This window comes from Pan troglodytes, chromosome 10 (assembly GCF_028858775.2).
Source record: "Pan troglodytes isolate AG18354 chromosome 10, NHGRI_mPanTro3-v2.0_pri, whole genome shotgun sequence".
Taxonomy (NCBI): Eukaryota; Metazoa; Chordata; class Mammalia; order Primates; family Hominidae; genus Pan; species Pan troglodytes.
This window is the reverse complement of record NC_072408.2, coordinates 14,126,657-14,146,858: the sequence shown is the minus strand read 5'-3', so window position 1 is coordinate 14,146,858 and position 20,202 is coordinate 14,126,657. Positions and strand designations below refer to the sequence as shown.

The following is a 20,202-nucleotide window of genomic DNA, read 5'->3' as shown; positions in this document are numbered from 1 at the left end:
TGTGATGAGTCACTGTGCCCGTCTTATCGTCAGCCGTCATCTCGGTGCTTTTCACAACCACCCTGCTATGATCGCCCTCCATTTTAAAGAAGGAGACTGGGGAGCTTCGCCCACGGTCACCCTCCCACGTGCGAGGCGGAGTCCCGACCCACGTCCGTCTGACGGAAGGCGGAGCTTTCACGCGAGGCACGCACGGAGGCACGCACAGTTACCCATCCTGCCCTGCCCTCTGGCCGCCCACTCACTGGGCAAGCAAAGGGCTCAGAGGCAACACACAGTGATCCCAGGGCTTTATTTACAAGAGGAGAAGGGTTGGCCCTGCCTGGGGCCTGGCTGGGCTATATACAGGGTCAGGGAGAGGTGGGGGGTATGCAGCCATTTAAATTACAAAAGAATGGGGCGCTCCTAGGTTCAGGTTGTGAGTCTGTCCATCGCAGAATGCTTCCACAGGGTCAGGGCTGAGGCTGCCAAGAGAAGGGAGTGAGGGAGTGAGAGGGTAGCTGGAACCTGGAGGTGGAACAAGAGGGTCTGGGGCAGCTGGGAAGCACAGAATGAGGCTGCGGCCACCCCATCCACCCAGGGAAGGCAGTGGAGCCAAGGACACGGGGCAGGGCAGGGAGGACACCCAGGCAGAAGAGCTGTACCGTGGCCACCTGAGGACAGCACCGCTCACTTCCTCTTGAGGGAACCCTTGCTCTTCTCCTTGTCTGCTGACCGCTGCTTCTTCACTTTCTCCTCCCTCTTGTTCTTAGTGTGCAGGTTCTCATACACATCCTCCTTGTGTCTGCAGCCGGGTGCAGGGGGGCAAGTACAGGCAGTTGGTGCAGGTCAGGAGACAGCACAGGGGGACCCGGCACTGGCAGTCCCCTCTGGCCACCCCATCTCACAGGTGACCCAGCCACGGTCCCTGCACTAGACTCCAAGCTCCTAGAGGACAGAGGCTACATCTCATACACGAGTGCACTGCTGGTACCTAGCAGAGGCCCACACGTGGTGGGCACTCAGGAAATGCTTATGAACAGAAGGGGTGAGAACCAAACCTGAACTTGAAGCCAGGTCCCCCCAGCTGCAACACTTGTCCTCTCCAGAAAGTGAGGATCGGGCTGGGCAGGACAAAGGGGTGGATGCCGGGCGGTGGCAGTCAGGGCCACTCACTTGGACGAGGTGCGGGAGGCCTTGGCATGGGCATTCTTCATGGCTGGGGGGTAGGTGATGTTCCCGTACTCCGACTCCTGGCCCTTCTGTGACTGTGGGCAGAGGGACAGTGGGAAGGTGGTGGTCCCAGCAGGGCCAGGTGGCACCCATCCTGCACTGCAGCCCCCCTCCAGGCCCTGCTCTGCACGCACCTGCAGGACCTCCAGCTTCTTCTTAGTGGTTTCAATGAACTGGGCGATGGCCACGTAGATGAACTTGTACTGCGCCTCCGTCTGCACCATGCCCGAGCGCTGCGCCCGCACCATCTGGATGGTCTTCTGGATGTCAATGTCACAGTCCAGGCCTGGGTGGGGGGCAGTCAAACCTCAGGTCCAGGCATAGGCGGACACTGAGGGGCTGCTCACCCCCCACCCCCAAACCCCCAGGTGCCACTCACCCTTGGTGGAGATGTTCTCCATGAGCATGTCGATGACAATGATGGTGCCTGTGCGGCCGATGCCGGCGCTGGGGAAAGACGGGGGTACCATCAGAGGCCAGTCAAGCCCTCCCCGGGAAGGGGGGTACCCAGCACTCAGCTCCAGCCCCAGGCACCACAGGAGCAGCCTGAGCCTCCAGTGATGGGAGGGAATGTGCCCAGGGTCACCGGGCAAGTGATGATGGAGGTTTGCCCAGCTCTGCATGGACACGCTCCACCTCGGGCTCTGCGGTGCTGACGCTGGCTCCCCAGCTGCCACCATCCTTCCCTCCTCCACATCTCGAGCTGACTCCTCACTCCTAGTGAGTGGCTGCCCCCACCCCGGAAGACCTGGGACCCCCAAATCCCACCGCTGTCCTGCCGGCTCCCAGGTACCCTGAGCCCTCCCCGCCTCTCCCTGAAGGAGTTATGGAGCGTCTCTCAGCATGGCTTCACTTCCCTTTTTCTTCAAACCCTGACATCAGGGAAAGGACAGCCCTGAGACAGCAGGGTGCGGGGGCACAGGGTCAGGGGACTCAGGGGAGCAGTGCAGTAGGAAGTTTCTCTCCTTTCCCACCCCTGGGCAAACAGACCTCAGGGAGACCCCAGGCCCACCCTCAGCTGAGCCCATCAAGCTGATGCCCTGAGTCGCGCTGTCTAATTTCAAACCCAGATTGTCAAAAATAACCCCCCACACCCACTTCCTTCCTGTAACGTCTAAATAAAGGCCATGGGGCTTTCAAGAAGTGTGTGAATGTGTGTGTGGCGGGTGAGCAGGAGGGTAGCTCTCGGGGATGGGCCTGTCCCTGAGAGAGCAGAGGACAGAGCCGCGTCCCCGAGACAGCCCGTCGGGGGCACCTCTAGATTCAGCCGACTTGCCCTGTCCCAGGACAAACAGCTGCCGGGGGAAGAGGAGGAAGCCAGAGGCCGTCGCAGGCCTGGGGTCCACGGAGGGAGTGGGAAGGGACCGGGGCAAGGCAGGTTCCCATTCCCCTATTCTCTGCCTGATGTGAGTTACTAAACTAGTAATAGCACCCAGTTTTTGAGGGCTGACAGAATTCCAGCCACAACGATAGGGTCTCATTGAGTTCTCACGACAACCCTGAGATCCTGATTTTACAGATGAGGAAGCTGAGGGTTAGAAAAGTTAAGTAATTTGTCCAAGACCACACAGCTGGTAAGCGGAGGGGCCCTGCACCCACTGCCTCTCATCCACCCAGGCCAGGCCAGCTCAGTGGGCTCACCTGTGGGACCCCTGCTCCTCCTTGCAGCCCCCACCTCTGCACCTTACCAGGGGTCTCCTGATCACAAACATGCGGGTAGATAGACAGAGGAGTTATGTGCAGCCCCAAAGAAGCATCACCCATCCCCACACAGCCCTGGGGGCCAGGATGGGGCACTGCCTGGGGAAGTTGGGAGAGAGGGCGGAGTCAGGAAGAAGCCGAAGCCCTGCGGCTACCGATGGAAAAAGAGGAGGAATGGGGAGCACATGCCTCATAGATGTTCCTGGGAGAAGAAACCAACAGAATGGGACCTCGAGAGAAAGCGGAGCAGCCGGGACATAGGCCTACTGTGGGTGCCTGCCCGGCCTTGCCCTGACTAGCTTGGGCCTGGCCAGCAACTGGGTCCCGGGATCCTCCTCTGTATTTGGCAGGGTTGGGCGAGATGGTACATCTGGGGAGGGCTCTGAGGAAGATACCCACAGGCAGAGGGCCAAAGTGGGGCTGGTTCCAGCCACGATCCACCCAGGGGTCTGGAGCCATGAGGGGACCCAGGAGAAGCCGGGGGTGAGCGGAAGGCACTCAACGTGCGAGCTAACGTTTATATTGCTTATAACAGCTCATGGCACTTAGCAGTATTTACTTCTCAGCTGTCACTACTACCATCAGGATTATCATCCTCACCTGCAGTGCACGATGATGGGCCCTGCGTGAGGCAGACTTTCCTGCCGCTGGTTGATCTGGTCCAGGAAGCTGAGGACACCCCCAGGCTCACTGGGGACCCCATGGTCGGGCCAGCTCAGGTACTGGTAATGCCAGATCTCCCGAATCAGGTCTCCCTAAGCCGAGGACATAGGGTCAGTGCCCCCTCGTCTCTCGGAACACCCCATCCGTCTCACCCTACCCGACCAGAGAGGAGAACAAGTCCAGGGTGGGACTCCCGGAATGGGGCAGGGCGTGGGGGCCACTCACATTGTCCAGCGGGGAGACCTGTAAGGTACGGAGTTTGTATTCGGTTGTGTCATGCTCCCCGCAGTTGGTCACAGAGTAGGGCCCATAAGCACGCTGCATGCCCACCTCGGGCCAGTATGGGACGCATTTGTTCTGGAAAGGGAGGGTCGGGTGGGGATGAGGCACAGAGCAGGGCACTGTGGCCCATCCCAGGTCCTGCTCTATGTTCTGAGTGCCTGGCACCGGCCCAAACATTTGTTGGATGGACGGATGGGCTGGCAGAGAGGCAGGAGACCTGGGCTGTCGTCTCAGATCAACCACCAACAGGTGGTGAGGCCTGGCCAGCCCCTTCACCGGTACATCCGTTTGTCATTCAACAAACGTTGCCAGGGCAGGCATTGTCCCCGAAGCTGTGCAAACCACACAGCTTCACAGACACAAATAACACCCAGTCTGTGCCCCTGTGCCTCGAGGAGCTCACAGAGACAGGTGACCGGGGGAGACAACGCGCTGAGGAGCGTGGCTGGGAAAGACGTAATTCTCCCTCTAGGTCCTGGAGGAAACAAGACCTGGATTCACAGAGGAGGCAGCGCTCCGGCTGTGTCTTCAAAAACGAGGCATCTGCCAGGCAGAGATAGTGTGGGGAGAGTCATTTCCTAGCAGAAAATGAGCTTGTGCAAAGAAAGGCTGGGAACCTGAAAGAGCTGGGGCTGCTGGGGGCGGTGAGCCTTCAAGAGAAGTGTGCGGGTCAGAGGGAAGCCACCAGACCTTGAATGCCAGGCCTTAGAGTGCGACTTTATCCCAAAGGTGACCAGGAGCCATGGAAGAGATTTCAGAAAGGAAGGAACTTGACTCAGTTTGTGTCACGGATGGGATCACTTCAATGGCAGCACAGAGGGTGCTGTGTAGGGGGAGCCTGCAGGGTAAGGGGCAGACTCCAGAGAGATCTATGGGGCAGGGAGGACAGGAGGGGCCTGGATGCAGACAGGTGGGGCAGGGGTAGGAGGAAGGAGGACAGCCTGGAACCTGGGTCTGGAGCTCAGAAGAGCCCAGGGATGCATGCAGGGATCTGGGGGTCACGTTGTGTAGTCGAGACTTTGTCACTAGCCCTCGGTTTCCCAACAAGGGCCGGACCCTCACCCCTGAGATCCCTTTCTGCCCTGGCATCTGGCGGCTCTTTGACTTAATGGCATGACCACAAGCACGGGGGCGGATGCGGGGAAGGGGGGGCGCCCTACCCGGCCTTTCTCCACCTCTCGGGTGGTCATGACGATGACACGGCTGTTCTCCTGCCACGCCATCTGCCAGAAGTCATTGACCGTGGCCTCCAGACAGCCCTGGCTGGCGATGTAGGTCTTAGCGTTCTCATCAGGGCCTAGCAGCTGGTTCTGGACGCAAGCGTGGAGAGACGCACCCCAAGACAGTGAGCCCCTTGGCCCAGCACAGGCCCTGAACCACTGCCACCCTCACCCATGCAAGAAGCCAGCTTCGGCTTTGCCCAGCTATCTCTGGATCTAGGGTCCCCCCACCAGACAGGGAATTCCCAGGGCCCAGCCTCTCCTCCCACGTGGCCCACACTGCTGACCTTGATGTAGTTGGCATTGATATAGTCGGACCCGGGGATGTTACTGTCCCGTCCCTGCAGGATCACTCGGCTGTGGTCAACTGGGAGTGGGCGGAGAGGAGGCGAGATGGTCTGGGTTAGCCAGGGACTCACCACACCTGGGTCAGACCCTCCTGAGCTAACAGGCCATTCTGGTCTCAGAAGCCATGAGGCTTGCGGGGGGACTGTGGGCAGCAGGGGTGGGGGATCATCTGTATGGAGGGAGTGAGGGAATTCACAAGGAGGTTGGGAGCAGGGGGCAACCTGCCTGCTGGTGGTGGGGAGGCACTTCTGGGAGGAGTAGAGGCCTTTTGGAGAAGGGGGAGGCTCTGTGGGGGGTGTGGGGAGATGGCCCCTCCTGGCATGGAGGGTGGAGACCTGTGAGATGAGGGGAGGCAGCTGGGGCAGGGGCGGTATCCTGGGTGAATGGGGCAGCCTGGGTGCTCACAGGGGAGAATGTTCTTGTAGCGGTTCTTGCCCTTGTTCTCTGGCCGCTGCCCTTCCAGACGCTGGTGCAAGTTCTTCACCTCCTGCTTCTGCAAACTCTGAGATGTGGGTGGGGAAATGAGCATCAGCTCCCAAAGAGGGCATCCATCGGGGGAGCTCACGTGGGGTGGGTCAGGAGCAGAGGTGGGCAAGGAGGGGAAGGTGTCCGCCTGGGGCCCCAGGCCGCTGCCACCACCTCAGCTGCCCCAGCCCTGCCAGTCCCCACCATGCACCTCAAACTCCTCCCAGAAGCCAGCCTTGGCTGTATCCTCGGACTCCTGCTTCTTGTTCAGTTCCAATACTCGGTTCTCAATGTCAGCCGCATTCACCCTCGTGGCGTAGTACGGCTGGGGTGGGGAAGAGCGAGAAGTCAGCAACTCAGAGATCCCAGAAGCTCACATCTGGGGGACAGCTCAGGGGAAGGGGGGAGGCAGCTGGGCCCACCCCTGACCTGCCGCAGGTAGACAAAGGCGCCTGAGGCCTCCTCAATCCCCGTCTTCTTGAAATGCTCCACCAGGTCCGTGAGGCTGTCGAAGGTCTCCAAACCACCCACTGTGTAGCGTCCACCCTGGGGGGAGCCAAATAAGGCCATTCACAGGACTTGAGTCTCCCTCCCTGGGCCCCAGCCTTGAATTCAAGCCCAGGCAGACCCTCCCTGCCACCCACACTGTGGTCACAGACAGGAGCCTCAGCAGAGGCTCCCCCGCCGCCTGGCTGCCTTACCTCGCACATGACCTTGATGTGGGTGACCCTGAGCGGGGAGCCTGGGCCAGCCTTGGGCTGGTCACTGAGCACAGACAGCACGAAGTCTCCAGGCTGGCTGAGGCTCTCACGCACAAGAAACGTCCAGGGCTCGCCCTTGGCCTGCAGCAGCGTCTCTGCCTGCCCGCCAGACATGTGGCCATGGTACCACCTAGAGAAGGCAGCGTCAGGGAAGGTAAGACCCAGGCCACAGGGGAAGGCGCTGAGCAGAGACATTCACAGAGAGGGGCCGGAAATCAAGCACCTACTGTGTGCCAGGCACTGCGCTACATGCTTCCAAATCCACCACCTCATTTAGGTCTCTCACAAACATGCTGAGAGCTAGGTATGATATTACCCCCATTTTATAGATGAGGAAACTGACGCTGAGCTGTTACTCACTGACCTAGGGCCCTTGACTGACTCCAGGGCAAGCTTCCAGAGCTCTGCTGCCCAGGCTGGAGTGCAGTGGCGCGGTTACAGCTCTCTGCAGCCTCGACCTCCCAGGTTCAAGCCATCCTAGCCTCCAGAGTTCTAACTAGGCTTCGAACCCAGAGCCCACCTCTGAAAGGCAGAAAGGCTGGCAATATTCAAAATATTTGGAGGAGAGAAGCTAAGGATGAATCTCCGTGAAGGATGGGACTGTGCCCCAGCAGAGACCAGAGGCAAAGAGAAACGCAGACCGAGGCCACACCACAGGGAGTGGTGGGAGATGGACACACAGACTCAAGTCACAAGGAAGGCGGATGGGGTGCGCTCCGCCAGGGAGGCGGGGAAGACAACCCCACTGGGGAAAGAGTGGTGTAGGGGGTTCTGGGGTGCCCTGGATGATGTCACTGAAGGGGAGCCCAGGGTTCAAACGGATTCAAAGGGGCTGTCAGGGCAGAAAGCAGAACTAAGCCCTTTCCCCGAAGCACACCCCTTTCCCAGGAGGAAACTGTAGCCCCACAAAGCCCAGCCCCACAGGAAACCACGTGATGGAAAAAACACAAAACTCCTTCTGGGGAGAGAGTGAGAAGTGAGGTTGTGAGGTTTCCTCAGCCCAGGGACGAGGGGAGGGCGGGCAAATTTTCCAACCGCAGGGATGGGGGGAAGGAGGGGAGGACCAGTCTGTCCCAACCCATCTCACCCCTGCCCAGAGGTGACTCCAGCCAAGAGACCCCCAGAGCCTCCTAACCCCACTGGGCTACTTCAGCCCACCGCTTGGGGACAGGCTAGGATCCCAGGTAGCGGGGAGGGGGCTGAGCCCCTTCCCTCAGGCCCCAGGATGAGGAAGTCTCCATGCAAATGTCAGGCTGACCACAGGAAGCGCAGAGCCACCGAGGGACAGATGCAAATTCTCGCAGAGGAGGAGGCGCACAGACAAGGCAGGGGACACAGCAGAACCTGGGAGAAGAGCCTCTCACACACTCCCAGGCTCAGGGGTGACACTGGCTCCTGGGATGGGTCACCCAAAAGGGCCTCCAGCGTGGCTTCCCTGGTCTTAACCTCCCGCCCCGGCACTGCCCTCCCTCCCTTCTCTCTCTCCTCTCTCCTCCTTGACCCCAGGCCTCAGCCTCCTCTGCAGGGGCCTCCTGGGGCCCTGCTCCTCTCTTCCAACTCCAGGCACTGGTCAGCCCGTCCTCCTCTCCTGGCTGGAGGCAAGAAGAAAGAGAGGACATGAGCTTTAGAGGGTCTCGGTGCCAAAAGCCCCCTGAGTGTTGCGGTGGGGAAGAGGAAGGGCAGGGGGCAGACACGGAGCCAGCCATGTGAGGCTCACAGAGAGAGGGAAGGCCTTGAAGGAGGCCGATCCAGGAAAGGAGGCCTCCCAGGTGGGCCACAGGGCTGCACCGTGACCAAATCCAGCTCTAAGTTTCAATCAGTGCCTTGACCAGAAATATTGATGCAGTTTGGAGGCCCGAATCTCAGAGAGGCTGCAAGCTGGCAGGAGCAAGGTTCCCGATCATTTCAATAACCGATCCATGAATGCAGGGATCCACGGCAAGGGCAAATCGGCTTGGCCCAGGGGTGCATGTGAAAACCCCCTAGCATTATTCCGCTGCCCTTTAAGGGGATCTGGCATTGAGATGCGGCTGCTGAAAGGAGCCATGGTGTCATGAGGAGCATTCAGAGCCCCCAGCCCCCAGCCCATGCCTTTGGGAGACCACAGGAGGAGTCGGGGAGGCCACAGGAAGGAAATGCCTGGAGTATTACTCTGTGCCCAGGACAGCGTGAGACACTTTACACAGGTGAACACTTCCCATCCTGCTCTCAATGATCTCTGTTTGGGCCGGAGACCTATTTGACCCCACAGGACAGACCCATCCCCACGGGGCGGCTGGGACAAGGCATCAAGTGTCCTGGCAAGCATTCATCCCCATCTTCACCCCAGTGTCAGCTCCTCACTGTCCTAACATATGCTGGGGTGAGGGGCAGACGGAGGAAGGCAGGCTCGATTCCAGAGGAAGAAGAGCTTTCTAACAACAGAGCTGGCCTGCATGACATGCTGGCCACCAGCAGTGGCCTCCCTCTCTCCAGTGGGACCTGGGTTGCAGCGGCCAGGGCTCCTGGAGTAGGGCGAGGCAGCTTTCTGTGGCTTCCTCGGGGTTAGGTGGAAAGGGTGGTAGGTTAGGCTCTGAGACACCAGGCCCCAGGACAGCATGGAGGAGGGACATTGAGAGCCCCAGCCGGTGCAGGGAGGGGAGGGGATGGAGGGTAGGCAGCGCCGGCTGCCAGTCTCCCTGCCTCCCTGGCTGTTCAGGGTGGGAGCCGGCTCGTCCCTGCTTGGGAGTGGCGGGGGTGCGGAGCCCTCACCTCTCACTAGTGGGATCGGAGCAGTTCAGCGGGTACTTGAGGTGGATGATGGTGCCGTCGCGGTCCTGCAGGACGCCCTGCTGCTGAGTGTAGTACTCCACCAGCTCTGTCAGAGTCGCGAACTTCTCCCCTCCATACAGGTCATAGAAATCCCCTGAGTTCTGGATCCGAATATGGGTCACCTGATCCCCCACCCTGCAGGGCACCAGGCGGTGAGGCCAGTCGGTGCAGGAGTAGAGGCAGGAGGGCAGGGATCGGCTGAGGTCCTGGGTGGGGGCACACATGGGCATGGGTGGGCACAGACAGGGATGGGGAGTGTGGGGGTTGGGGGCAAGGGAACAGACGGGGAGTCAGCACTGCCACGGGGAACCAGGAATGAGTGGTTCAGGGCCTGGACGGCACAAGAGAGTGGCCAAAATGCCCGGGGTTGCGGGGGGCCCACCTACCTGACGGAGAGCGAGAAGTCACCCTGGTTCTTGCGACTGGGCCGAGCCAGGAAGCTACCGTGGACACCTCGGCCCTTGAGCAGGGTCTCTGCATCCAGCCCACTGAGGTCTCGGTGAAACCACCTGGGCGGCCCAGGCAGGGCAGTGAGGAGGGGTCCCGTGGCCACCAGGCACCCTTGCCTCCTGTCTACCGTGGGTGGCAGGCCCTTACCTCACCATCCTGGGGGCTTCCGGAGAGGAAGGGGGCGCAGGGAATGAGGAGGTGCAGCTAGTCTGGGCAGGCAGAGAACTCAGGGACTAAGCCTCAGATGCAGCTCCCAGTGCCAGGCCGCCTCACCACCCCCGGTGGTCCCAGTTCTGGGGCTGCCACTCCACTGGCCTGGGGCAGCCGGCAGGGCGGGGACAGGAAGAGGCGCGGCCGACCCCTTGGGGGAACTCACTTGTACTTCTCGTTTTAGAGCACAGCAAGGGAAGAGAAGCAGAGCAGGGTGGCACTGGGGGTGGGGACGGGGCCCACTTCCCACACGTCTGCAATCAAAGGCTCAGGAGCATGGCATTGCACATATGTGACAACACATGCAGTAAGGACACATGTGTGCCTTGCACACTCCAGGCCCAGATAATACTTCATGCATGCGAACCCAGACGGTCACACGGCATCTCTCCCTCCTCCACCAGCTGCTTTTACGCAGCCCTCCCTGGCCCACGCTAATAACAATGATGGCGGTGACAACTGTCATCGAGTGAGTCCTGCTGGATGCCGGGCGCTGTGCTATAATGGCGTTCACATGCCTTGTCTGATTGGTTTCTCACCACAGCCCTATGAAACAGGGGCTATCTTTATCATTTTACAGACAAGGAACCTGAGGCTCAGGGAGTTTAAGGCATTGCCTGAGTCCATCAGTGAGTCAGCTGCAGTGCCAGGATTCAAACCCAGACAGTCCGGTTCCAAAGCCAGTGCTTTGAACTCCTATACACCAGCCCTCAGGGCTTCAAAGAACAGAGATTAAGAGCCTCCTTGTCCAAAGGGGCTGCCATGGCAGCAGGAGACTAATAGTTAAGACCTTGCCAATGCTTGCAAGAGAGAAGGGTGCCCTCTTCTAACCAACATACGCAGTTTGTCCATGCCACTGTGGCAGAGGGATGGACAACATGACCCTGAGCAGCCCTGTCAACATGGGTCCTTTCTAATTCTTGTCCCTAGGCCTCTGCCCTGCCCCAGGACTCCCACCAGGGGGCCTATCTCCTGGGGGCTGGGGGACAAGGTCCTCGCCATGGCTGATTTTCTCAGGGCTGGTTGATCTTAGAGGCCCTAAACACTAAGGTATATGATGCTGCCTACCTGTAATTCCAAATACAAACATCAACACCGCCAAACCAAAACGAGGAAAAGCAGCTCAACAGGGGGATACATAGAAACACATATTGGTGGCTTCCCCTAGGGAGGGAAACTGGGTGGCTGGAGGACAGGGCTGGGGGAGACACTTGGTTCTCTACGTACCTTTTTGAATGTTATATGATGGGCATGCATTACCTTTATAAAAATAAATATGCTAACTGGGAACAATTTCTGGGAAACTTTTAGGGTACAGGGAAGGCTCTTTGTCTCTATCTGGATGCTGTTTGCATGGGTGTGTATAAACGTGAAGTTGGCCGGGCGCAGTGGCTCACGCCTGTAATCCCAGCACTTTGGGAGGCCAAGGCTGGCGGATCACGAGGTCAGGAGATCGAGACCATCCTGGCCAACATGGTGAAACCCCCTCTCTACTAAAAATACAAAAAAATTAGCTGGGCATGGTGGTGGGCGCCTGTAATCCCAGCTACTCGGGAGGTTGAAGCAGGAGAATCACTTGAACCCAGGAAGCGGAGGTTGCAGCGAGCCAAGATCACACCACTGCACTCCAGCCTGGCAACACAGTAAGACTCTATTTCAAAAAAAATAAAATAAAATGGAGCCAGGTTGTGTGCTTAATATTTATGAACATTATGCATGTTCTGCTTCAGGTAAAAGAAGAAAAAGTTTTAAGCCCAACAAGTCTAATTTTCCCATGATAACTACATTATCATTTTTAGAAACATCAAACATCAATGTTTTCCCCCAAAAAAGGCTTTTCCACTTTTCTTTCTTTCTTTTTGTTCTATTTGTTTCTGGTTTTCTTCTCTCACTGGTGCCCTGGGGAATCTGCCTGGTGGGTTTATTGCATGGTCCAGCTTTGACTACCCCTTCAGCTTGGACACCACCCCGGAGCCCTGGAAATCCGCGGAACCCCCACGCCCAACGCCAAGGAGCAAGAAGAGCACATGCAAAGCTGGCTGCAGCGCGGGACACCCGCTGGCGCTCTCGCTCATCTCTGAGTGTTCAGAGTCCAGTGCGATGCCTGGCACTGAGCAAGTGTCCAACAAACAAACTCGTCAGTCCATAGCCACATACCTGGCCACAAGTACAGCTTCCTGGTCCTACACACACAGCCTGCTTGTCATACGCAGGCAAGGGTGCACACACAGTCACAGCACACACACCTCATCATCCATGTCCACCTACACACATACCTGGTCCGGTGCACATCCCCACGCATGGAACATAAATCTGACCACACACGAAGTTTCAGGTCCATGCTGAGCACCAAACACCCACTGCACCCTGGCCCCAAGACACTCCTTCCAGGGCTTAAACCCACTTGGTGGGAAGGAATTAACTCGGCACCCAGAAGAAACTAACTAGGCACCTCTTCCTGACCCATGGAAGAGGCAGGAATTCCTCTGAAGGGTGTCAAGCCAAGAGACAGAACTCAGACAAGAGGTACAGCTTCTGCTATCCTTTGGCAGGAAAATAAAAAACTACCTCCCTTACCTTGGCATGGTGTGGGGTTTGCAGATCACTTTCACATACACAATCTCATTTAGGCCTCAGACAGCCCTGTGATGTAGGAATAATTTTCCCCATTTTCTTATGGGAGGAAACAAGCGTAGGGAGACTAAGAATTACAAGAGTAAATGCCTGATAATTCAGAAGAAAAAAATATTTCCTTGGAAGCAGGAAGATAAAAGTAGAGATCAAGGCCAGGCGCAGTGGCTCACGCCTGTAATCCCAGCACTTTGTGGGGGTGAGGCTGGTGGATTACTTGACACCGAGTTTGAGACCAGCCTGGGAAACCTGGAGAAACCCTGTCTCTACAAAAAATACAAAATTTAGCCAGGTGTGGTGGCACACCCCTGTAGCCCCAGGTACTTGGGAGACTGAGATGGGAGGATCGCTTGAGCCTGGGGTGGTCGAGGCTGCAGTGAGCCATGGTTGTGCCACTGTAATCCAGCCTGGGTGACAGAGTGAGACCCTGTCTCAAAAAATAAAAATACAGCTGGGCGCAGTGACTTAAACCTGTAATCCCAGCACTCTGGGAGGCCGAGGTGGGAGGATCACTTGAGGTCAGGAGTTCGAGACCAGCTGGGCAACACAGTGGAACCCCATCTCTACTAGCCTGTAATCCCAGCTACTTGGGAGGCTGAGGCAGGAGAATGGTGTGAACCCAGGAGGCGGAGCTTGCGGTGAGCCGATATTGCACCGCTGCACTCCAGCCTGGGTGACAGAGCAAGACTCCGTCTCAAAATAAATAAACAAATAAATATAAATAAAATCTTTTTTTTTTTTTTTTTTTTTGATACGGAGTCTCGCTCTGTCTCCCAGGCTGGAGTGCAGTGGCGCGATCTCGGCTCACTGCAAGCTCCGCCTCCCGGGTTCACGCCTTTCTGCTGCCTCAGCCTCCAGAGTAGCTGGGACTACAGGCGCCCGCCACCACGCTAGCTAATTTTTTTTGTATTTTAGTAGAGACGTGGTTTCACCGTGTTAACCAGGATGGTCTCGATCTCCTGATCTCGTGATCCGCCCACCTTGGCCTCCCAAAGTGCTGGGATTACAGGCGTGAGCCACCACGCCCGGCCCAATAAATTTTTAAAAAATTAAAAACCAGGCCGGGCGCGGTGGCTCACGTCTGTAATCCCACCACTTTGGGAGGCCGAGGTGGGCAGATCACTTGAGGTCAGGAGTTTGAGACCAGCCTGGCCAACATAGTGAAACCCCAACTCTACTAAAAATACAAAAATTAGCCGGGTGTGGTGGCACATGCCCGTAATCCCAGCTTCTCAGGAGGTGGAGGTTGCAGTGAGCCGAGATCATGCCACCGCACTCCAGCCTGGGCAACAGAGTGAAACTCTGTCTCAAAAAAAAAAAAATTAAAAACCATACAGATCAAGATCAATGGTGATACAAGAAGACAGGCAGTCTGGAAGCGCAAACAAGGCAAAATAATCTGTAGAAAGTTCTGGAACTGCTCCGAGCCTCAGAATCCCCGCCTGACAAATGAGCTTAACAATATTTCCCAAATACTGATGTGAAAAGCTGGTAAGTGGCAGGGTTTCAGTGTTGCCAGCTTTTACATTATACTATTAATCCTCAGGCCAACCCTACTTAGTAGGTGTTATTCACCCAATTTTAGAAACAGAAACTAAGACTCAGAGATGTTAAGTAATTGGCCAAGGTCACAAGCTAGTGAGTAGGAAGGTGGGTAAAACACGGCTGTCAGACGCCGGAGCCTGGTGCCCTTTCCCCCAACAACCATACTGCAGCAGACAGCGTCGGGGGCAGATGGGATGGGCACTGCCACAGCCCACGATGGAAGGTGGAGGAAGAAGTGCTCCCCCAGAGGCAACATGGGTCAGGGCAAAGAGGTGGCACGCACAGAGTCCACATGGGCAGTGCCTGGCCGTGAGCAAGCTGTGTGGCTGGAGCAAAGTTGTTCTGAGAGGTGGGGACCCTGCTGTAGAGGGTCATTCAAGGCCAGGCTGAGAAACCAAGGATGAAATCTGCACCAGGGGAGGCCTGGCCAAGCTACCTGGCAGGAAAATGACCACAGACGGGATCAGGGACCAGAAGACTCAGTAGGAACCCCATCGGTGGGGCCGACAGTGACAAGATGTGCACTGGGGCAGGGGCAGACGTGAGTGTGAGAAGCAAGAATCAGCAGGGCTGGGGAGCCACCCACCCACAAACTCGCCAGTACTCTGTAAGCAGGTTGTCACTTTTTCTTTTTTTCTTTTTTTTTTTTTTTTGAGATGGAGTCTCTCCCGCTGCACTCAGGCTGGAGTGCAGTGATGCAATCTCGGCTCACTGCAACCTCCGCCTCCTGGGTTCAAGCAATTCTCCTGCCTCAGCCTCCCTAGTAGCTGGGACTCACAGGTGCGCACCACCGTGCCAGCCTAATTTTTTTTTTGTATCTTTAGTTGAGACAGGGTTTCACCATGTTGGCCAGGCTGGTCTCGAACTCCTGACCTCGTGATCCACCTGCCTCGGCCTCCCAAAGTGCTGGGATTACAGGCTTGAGCCACCATGCCCAGCCGGTTGTCACTTTTTCTTTCTTTCTTCTTTCGACCGGTTGTCACTTTTTCTTTTTCTTTCTTTCCTTTCTTTCTTCTTTCTTCGACTGGGTGTCACTTTTTCTTTTTCTTTCCTTTCTTTTCTTTCTTTCCTCTTTCTTTCCTTCCTTCCTTTTCTTTCTTCTTTCTCGCTCTTTCCTTTTTTTCCTTCTTTCTCTTTTTCTTTCTTCCTTCCCTTCCTTCCTTCCCTCTCTCTCTTTTTTTTTTTTTTTTTTTGACACAGAATCTTGCTTTATCACCCAGGCTGAAGTGCAGTGTCACAATCCAACTCACTGCAGCCTCGACCTCCTTGGCTCAGGTGATCCTCCTGCCTCAGCCTTCCAAGTAATTGAGACCACAGGTGCATGCCACTACATCCAGCTATTTATTAGTAGTAGTAGTCGTTGTAGTAGAGATGAGGTCTCTCCCTATGTTGCCCAGGGTGGTCTTGAACTCTTGGTCTCAAGTGATCCTCCCACCTCAGCCTCCCAAACTGCTAGGACTACCACATGCTTGGGCCATCATACCCAGTATTTTTTTTTAATAGAGATGGGGTCTCTCTATGTTGCCCAGGCTGGTTTTAAACTCCTGAGCTCAAGCAATCTTCCCCCCTCGGCCTCCCAAAGTGCTGGGATCACAGGCGTGCGCCACCTCATCTGGTCAGGTTTTCACTTTCAACATCCTAGCTCCAACAAGGTCTAACCTGCTGTGGCCCTGCCTCCGCTCCACTAGGGTCCTCTGCCACAGGCACACTGTCCTTTTTTTGTTTGTTCCCACATTAGGGCTTTGTGCTCACCATCTCCTCTGCCCAGAGATGCTTGACTCTTGATCACTACGTCACATGGCCGGCTCCTCTTCCTCCTCATCCGGGTCTCAGCTCAAATGTCACCTCCTCGGGAAGGCCTCCCTGATCCCTCCAGCTAGTAATGTCACCTGCACACCCAGTCACTTGCTAGCATATGAAGCTGGTTCATTTTCTTTTTTTTTTTATTTGAGACAAGGTCTCACTCTGTCGCCCAGGCTGGTGTGCAGTGGTGCAATCATCGCTGACTGCAGCCTTGACCTCCCAGGCTCAAGCAAGCCTCTCACCTTAGCCTCTCCATAGCTGGAACCACAGGACGCGTGCCACCACACCCAGCTAATTTCTTATTTTTTGTAGAGACAGGGTCTCACTATATTGGCCAGGCTGGTCTCAAACTCCTGGGCTCAAGCAATCCTCTCGCCTCAGCCTCCCACAGTGCTGGGATCACAGGTGTGAACCACTACACCCGGCCAAGGCTGTCTATTTTCTGCGTAATACTTCTGAGAATCTGCAATGATCCAATTTATTGGGTTATTTGTTCGGTCTGTAACCTCCCACTGGAATGTAAGCTCCGTGAGAGCAGAGACCATGTCTGTCTTGTTCACTCCAGTATTACCAGCATCTTAAACAGCACCTGGTGCATAATAGATGCTCAACACGTACCTGTTGAATGAATGATGCAGGGGAAAGGGAAGTGAAAGGAAACAAAGAAGATGGGACCAAAGTCTGATGTTGGGAAGTGCGGAGAAGTTGGCTGGACGTGGGAGGGCCTTCGCGGGTGGCCTCTGACTGCTATGTTTGAGGTGTTGTGAGCTACCCAGGGGGACAGGTCCTAAGCAGGAGGCAGAAGCAGGAGCCCAGAGGCTGGAAGTAGAAATGCAATGGAGAGAACAGATACACACTTGTCCAGGGGAAAATGTTAAAGAGGGGGCAGAGGAGCATGAGTAAGCCTGGGGGTCCTCACACCTTGCAGGAAGGGGAAGGTTCATAGGGACCGGAAACAGGCGCAGGACAGCGGCAGATCGCACTCACGTTCACACACGTCGGAGTGAGCATCAACAAAGCCCTCCCTCCCTCCAAAACTGACAGGAGACTGGGACCCAGGTGGTGCCCGGGACTTACCCATGGGACAGCATCTCTCTGTAGGGATGGGGAAGCCACGGCGGAGGGCCGCAGGGGGCGGGGCTGAGCCAGTGGCACAGCTGTGCACAGTGGCCCAAGCCAGGTGAGGAAGAACCGCTCAGTAATCAGCCACTTCCTCCTCGATCCTGCCTGCCAGGCCAATGGCACTGCAGGGACAAACCCTGGACTAATAGTCTCCAGGAAAAGGACAGGTGGGGCGGGGCTGGCCCGAGACCGCCCACAGCGGCCAGCTTCCCTGCAGCCCCAAAGCGGGAGTACAGCAGGCCCGCCTGCTAGTCCAGGGCCGCCTTCCCTCGGGAGAGGAGGAGCCACCTGGAGCTCCACCTGGAGCTCAAGCTGACAGAGCGGCGGGGTATTGGGTAGGAGAACAGACCAGGAAGTAACCCTGGCTGAGGAAGAGCAACCAATGGGGGAAACCTCTCCGTAGGCGGAAACCAAAGGGCCTAAGGGAAAGCCCTAACAGCCCAGTTCCTCAGAGAAGGAGGTACCCCCTGTGCAGGCCCACCCACCCACCCAGGGCGCTGAGGGACCCAATCCAGCCTCTCAACCTGCCCCGGGGGAAGGGGAGGAGCCTCAGGCAGGGTTAGGCCCTGGGGCAGGGTTAGGCCCAGCCAGGACCATAGGAAGGAGCTGTTCAGGGGGATGGGGCCTGGAAAGGCAGAGGGAATCAGGGAAGGAGAGATGGGGGTTGTCAGGTCCGCAAGAGACTGACACCAAGGCTAAGTCACAGGCGCATTTATTATTGTCTGGAACATCAAGGCCTTTCCTCCCCTGGCAGTGGCACAAGGGAGGGCCAACTCTCAGGAGGCGGCCACGCTGCCACCAGCAGCAGGCCCATGGGGTGGCAGGGTCATGGGCGGCAGGAACAGCGCCTTCAGCTTGCCTGACAGGCTGGCGATCTCAGGATCCTGGGCTTCGTAGGACTTGACCAAGCGAGCAAACTTAAGGACACCTGCAAGAGGGAGTGGAAGGTCAACCCTTCTCCTAAGGACCAGCGTGCCTAAGACACCTGGAGGGGGTGGTAGTTTAAGCATGAACTGCTCCCCCACTGGCTGGGCAGCTGTTTGCCAAACAGGACGCATGCAGGCCTCTGTCCCGTGTGGTCTGGATGATGACATTTGGTCTACACTGGGCACAACTAGATGGGATGCAGTGAATAAAAATGTCCCAAGGCAGTGTGCTTCTTGCTCTCAGGTGAACCATTTTAGCAGTTTAGTCACTGGAACCCCAAGAATGAACACGAGACCCCAGGTCTGTAGCTGGAACTCAGGAAGGCTATGGGGCAGCAGAGCTGAATCAGTCAACACCTTTGGGGAACACCAGGATCTCACCAAAAATTTAACCACCAACCCCCCCAAACAAAAATTAGCTGAAACACCCTGGAGAGACTGCAGCCCCTGCTGTCATGCAGACATGTCACTAAAAGGTGGCACAACAGCATTTAAGTCCAGCTCTGCTACTCGAGAGTCTGCACCATTAGAGTTTGCTTCCTCATCACAAAATGGAATAATAATGTGATTGACAGTACAGGTGGGCCATCCTTAATTAGAAAATCCAAAATCTGAAATTATGAGTGCCAGTGTGAGGCCGAAAATGGAAAATTCCACACCTGACTTCATAGTGGGGGGTGGGGGAGACTGTAGTCAAAACGCAGTCAAAACTTTGTCTCATGCACAAAATTATTCAGACTATTATATAAAATTACCTTCAGGCTATGTGCATAAGGTGCGTGTATATGAAACAAAACAATTTCGTGTTCAGATTTAGGTCCCATCCCCCAAGATATCCATGTATATGTAAATATTCCGAAATCTGAAAAAACCCGAAACACTTCCGGTCCCAACCATTTCGGGTAAGGGATACAGAACCTCTACTGTACAAAATGCAACTCGGACGCACAAGCTCAGGGTAGACCCTGGGCTCTGAGTGCCAAGAATGTTAGTCAGATTGTGGCTGCCGCCGTGTGGCGAGAAAGGGGACAACCGCTCATGGGCCCACAGATCCGGCGCCCTCTCCCGACCCAACTCCCGCCTTCCCGCGTCTGACCCACCTTCCCCGTCGCAGCTGAATCCATAGGCTTTGATAACCTCCTGCTGGATCTGCGTGGCCACGGGCAGCACGAATTGCAGCATCTTACCCATGTCGTTGCAGGCGTTATCCCGAGCCTCGTCCATGCGCACTGCGTTCTCCGGGGCGGAGAACGCCTGGATCACCTCCGCCAGGACCACTGCGCGCCAGAAGCATCCCAGGGAGGCGTCCCGGGTAGGCGTCGGAGAACGGACAGCGGGCCCAGCGGAGAGCGCAAGGAATTAGTGGATTGAGGCTGTAGGTAACCCAATAAGATCCCAAGTCTTGGGGGCAAGCGCCCCACTTAAATGACGGTACCCGGCGTCCCCTACGGTACCCGGCGTCTCCTACCCCATTTTCCCGGCGGACATAGCCAGGTTTGTCGCCCCACATCCTCCGCCCGCATCCTCCCCAGACCAGCAGCCCATGCCTTGACTAGAATGATTCTCACCCTTCGCTTGCTCAGCGCTCAGGGCCGCCGGTTGGGTCGAGGCGGACGCCATAGGGCGTCTGAAACTCTAGGTTCAGCGAATGTAAATGGAAAACTCACGAAAAAAGAGCCGCGTCCTACCACCGTTCCCAAAGCCAGCAGGGGTGGAAAGGAAACAGCATCCGGCGCAGCCGGAAGCCTTCAGGCGTGGCCCAAACCTTCATACCCGAGGTTTACAACAGCATTTAGACCAACAAAACTATCCATCGAGTAGCTAATTTCTGCACAGTGAAAATAATCTATTATTAAAAACAGACTGCATAAGAGGGGCTTTCCAGTAAACAAACCAGAAAGCCTACTAGACAAATTCTAAAAGAGCTGTAACACTGCTGCTCATGTGTTTGGAGAGAAGATGGGATATGCAGGAACTCCACATTTGGTGAGGGTGAGCTTAGGTGACTTTTTTCTTGTTCCCACTACTGTATAAACAACGACGCATGTGGTA

At 56.3% G+C, this 20,202-nt stretch overlaps 2 protein-coding genes and 1 non-coding gene across 10 annotated transcripts; all 3 read right to left on the bottom strand.

Moving 5' to 3' along the window:
- Nucleotides 1–273: 273 nt before the first annotated feature.
- On the bottom strand, nucleotides 274–17,775 carry PTPN6 (protein tyrosine phosphatase non-receptor type 6). Of its 7 annotated transcripts, none has more exons than XR_001707801.4 (16): nucleotides 17,180–17,633; nucleotides 9,850–9,972; nucleotides 9,404–9,598; nucleotides 6,593–6,782; nucleotides 6,321–6,437; nucleotides 6,103–6,216; nucleotides 5,832–5,928; nucleotides 5,366–5,445; nucleotides 5,019–5,168; nucleotides 3,802–3,933; nucleotides 3,514–3,668; nucleotides 1,592–1,659; nucleotides 1,347–1,498; nucleotides 1,041–1,247; nucleotides 645–927; nucleotides 274–464 (listed from the first exon to the last, which is right to left on the bottom strand). XR_001707801.4 is itself a non-coding variant. In XM_001163468.6 (16 exons), the coding sequence occupies exons 1-15, from the start codon at nucleotides 17,191–17,193 to the stop codon at nucleotides 670–672; spliced, it is 1,794 nt and encodes a 597-aa protein (XP_001163468.2). In that variant the 5' UTR covers nucleotides 17,194–17,775; the 3' UTR covers nucleotides 274–464; nucleotides 645–669. The 7 variants fall into 7 exon arrangements, 5 of the variants coding, with proteins under 5 accessions (XP_001163468.2, XP_063641497.1, XP_003313513.1 ...); XR_010147952.1 differs by lacking the exon at nucleotides 17,180–17,633 and adding an exon at nucleotides 10,061–10,568; XM_001163468.6 differs by having other exon boundaries at nucleotides 645–784; nucleotides 1,156–1,247; nucleotides 17,180–17,775.
- A 145-nt stretch (nucleotides 17,776–17,920) lies between these two features.
- C12H12orf57 (chromosome 12 C12orf57 homolog) lies at nucleotides 17,921–20,154 on the bottom strand. Of its 2 annotated transcripts, none has more exons than XM_508976.7 (3): nucleotides 19,719–20,154; nucleotides 19,251–19,427; nucleotides 17,921–18,152 (listed from the first exon to the last, which is right to left on the bottom strand). In XM_508976.7, exons 1-3 carry the CDS (start codon nucleotides 19,768–19,770, stop codon nucleotides 18,001–18,003), a joined length of 381 nt encoding a protein of 126 aa, XP_508976.1. In that variant the 5' UTR covers nucleotides 19,771–20,154; the 3' UTR covers nucleotides 17,921–18,000. The 2 variants fall into 2 exon arrangements, with proteins under 2 accessions (XP_508976.1, XP_009423005.1); XM_009424730.3 differs by having other exon boundaries at nucleotides 19,338–19,427; nucleotides 19,719–19,921.
- Nucleotides 20,023–20,086, bottom strand: LOC112205115 (U7 small nuclear RNA). The gene has a single exon (XR_002938970.1). It is a non-coding gene; the product is annotated as a U7 small nuclear RNA (small nuclear RNA).
- Nucleotides 20,155–20,202: the final 48 nt, after the last annotated feature.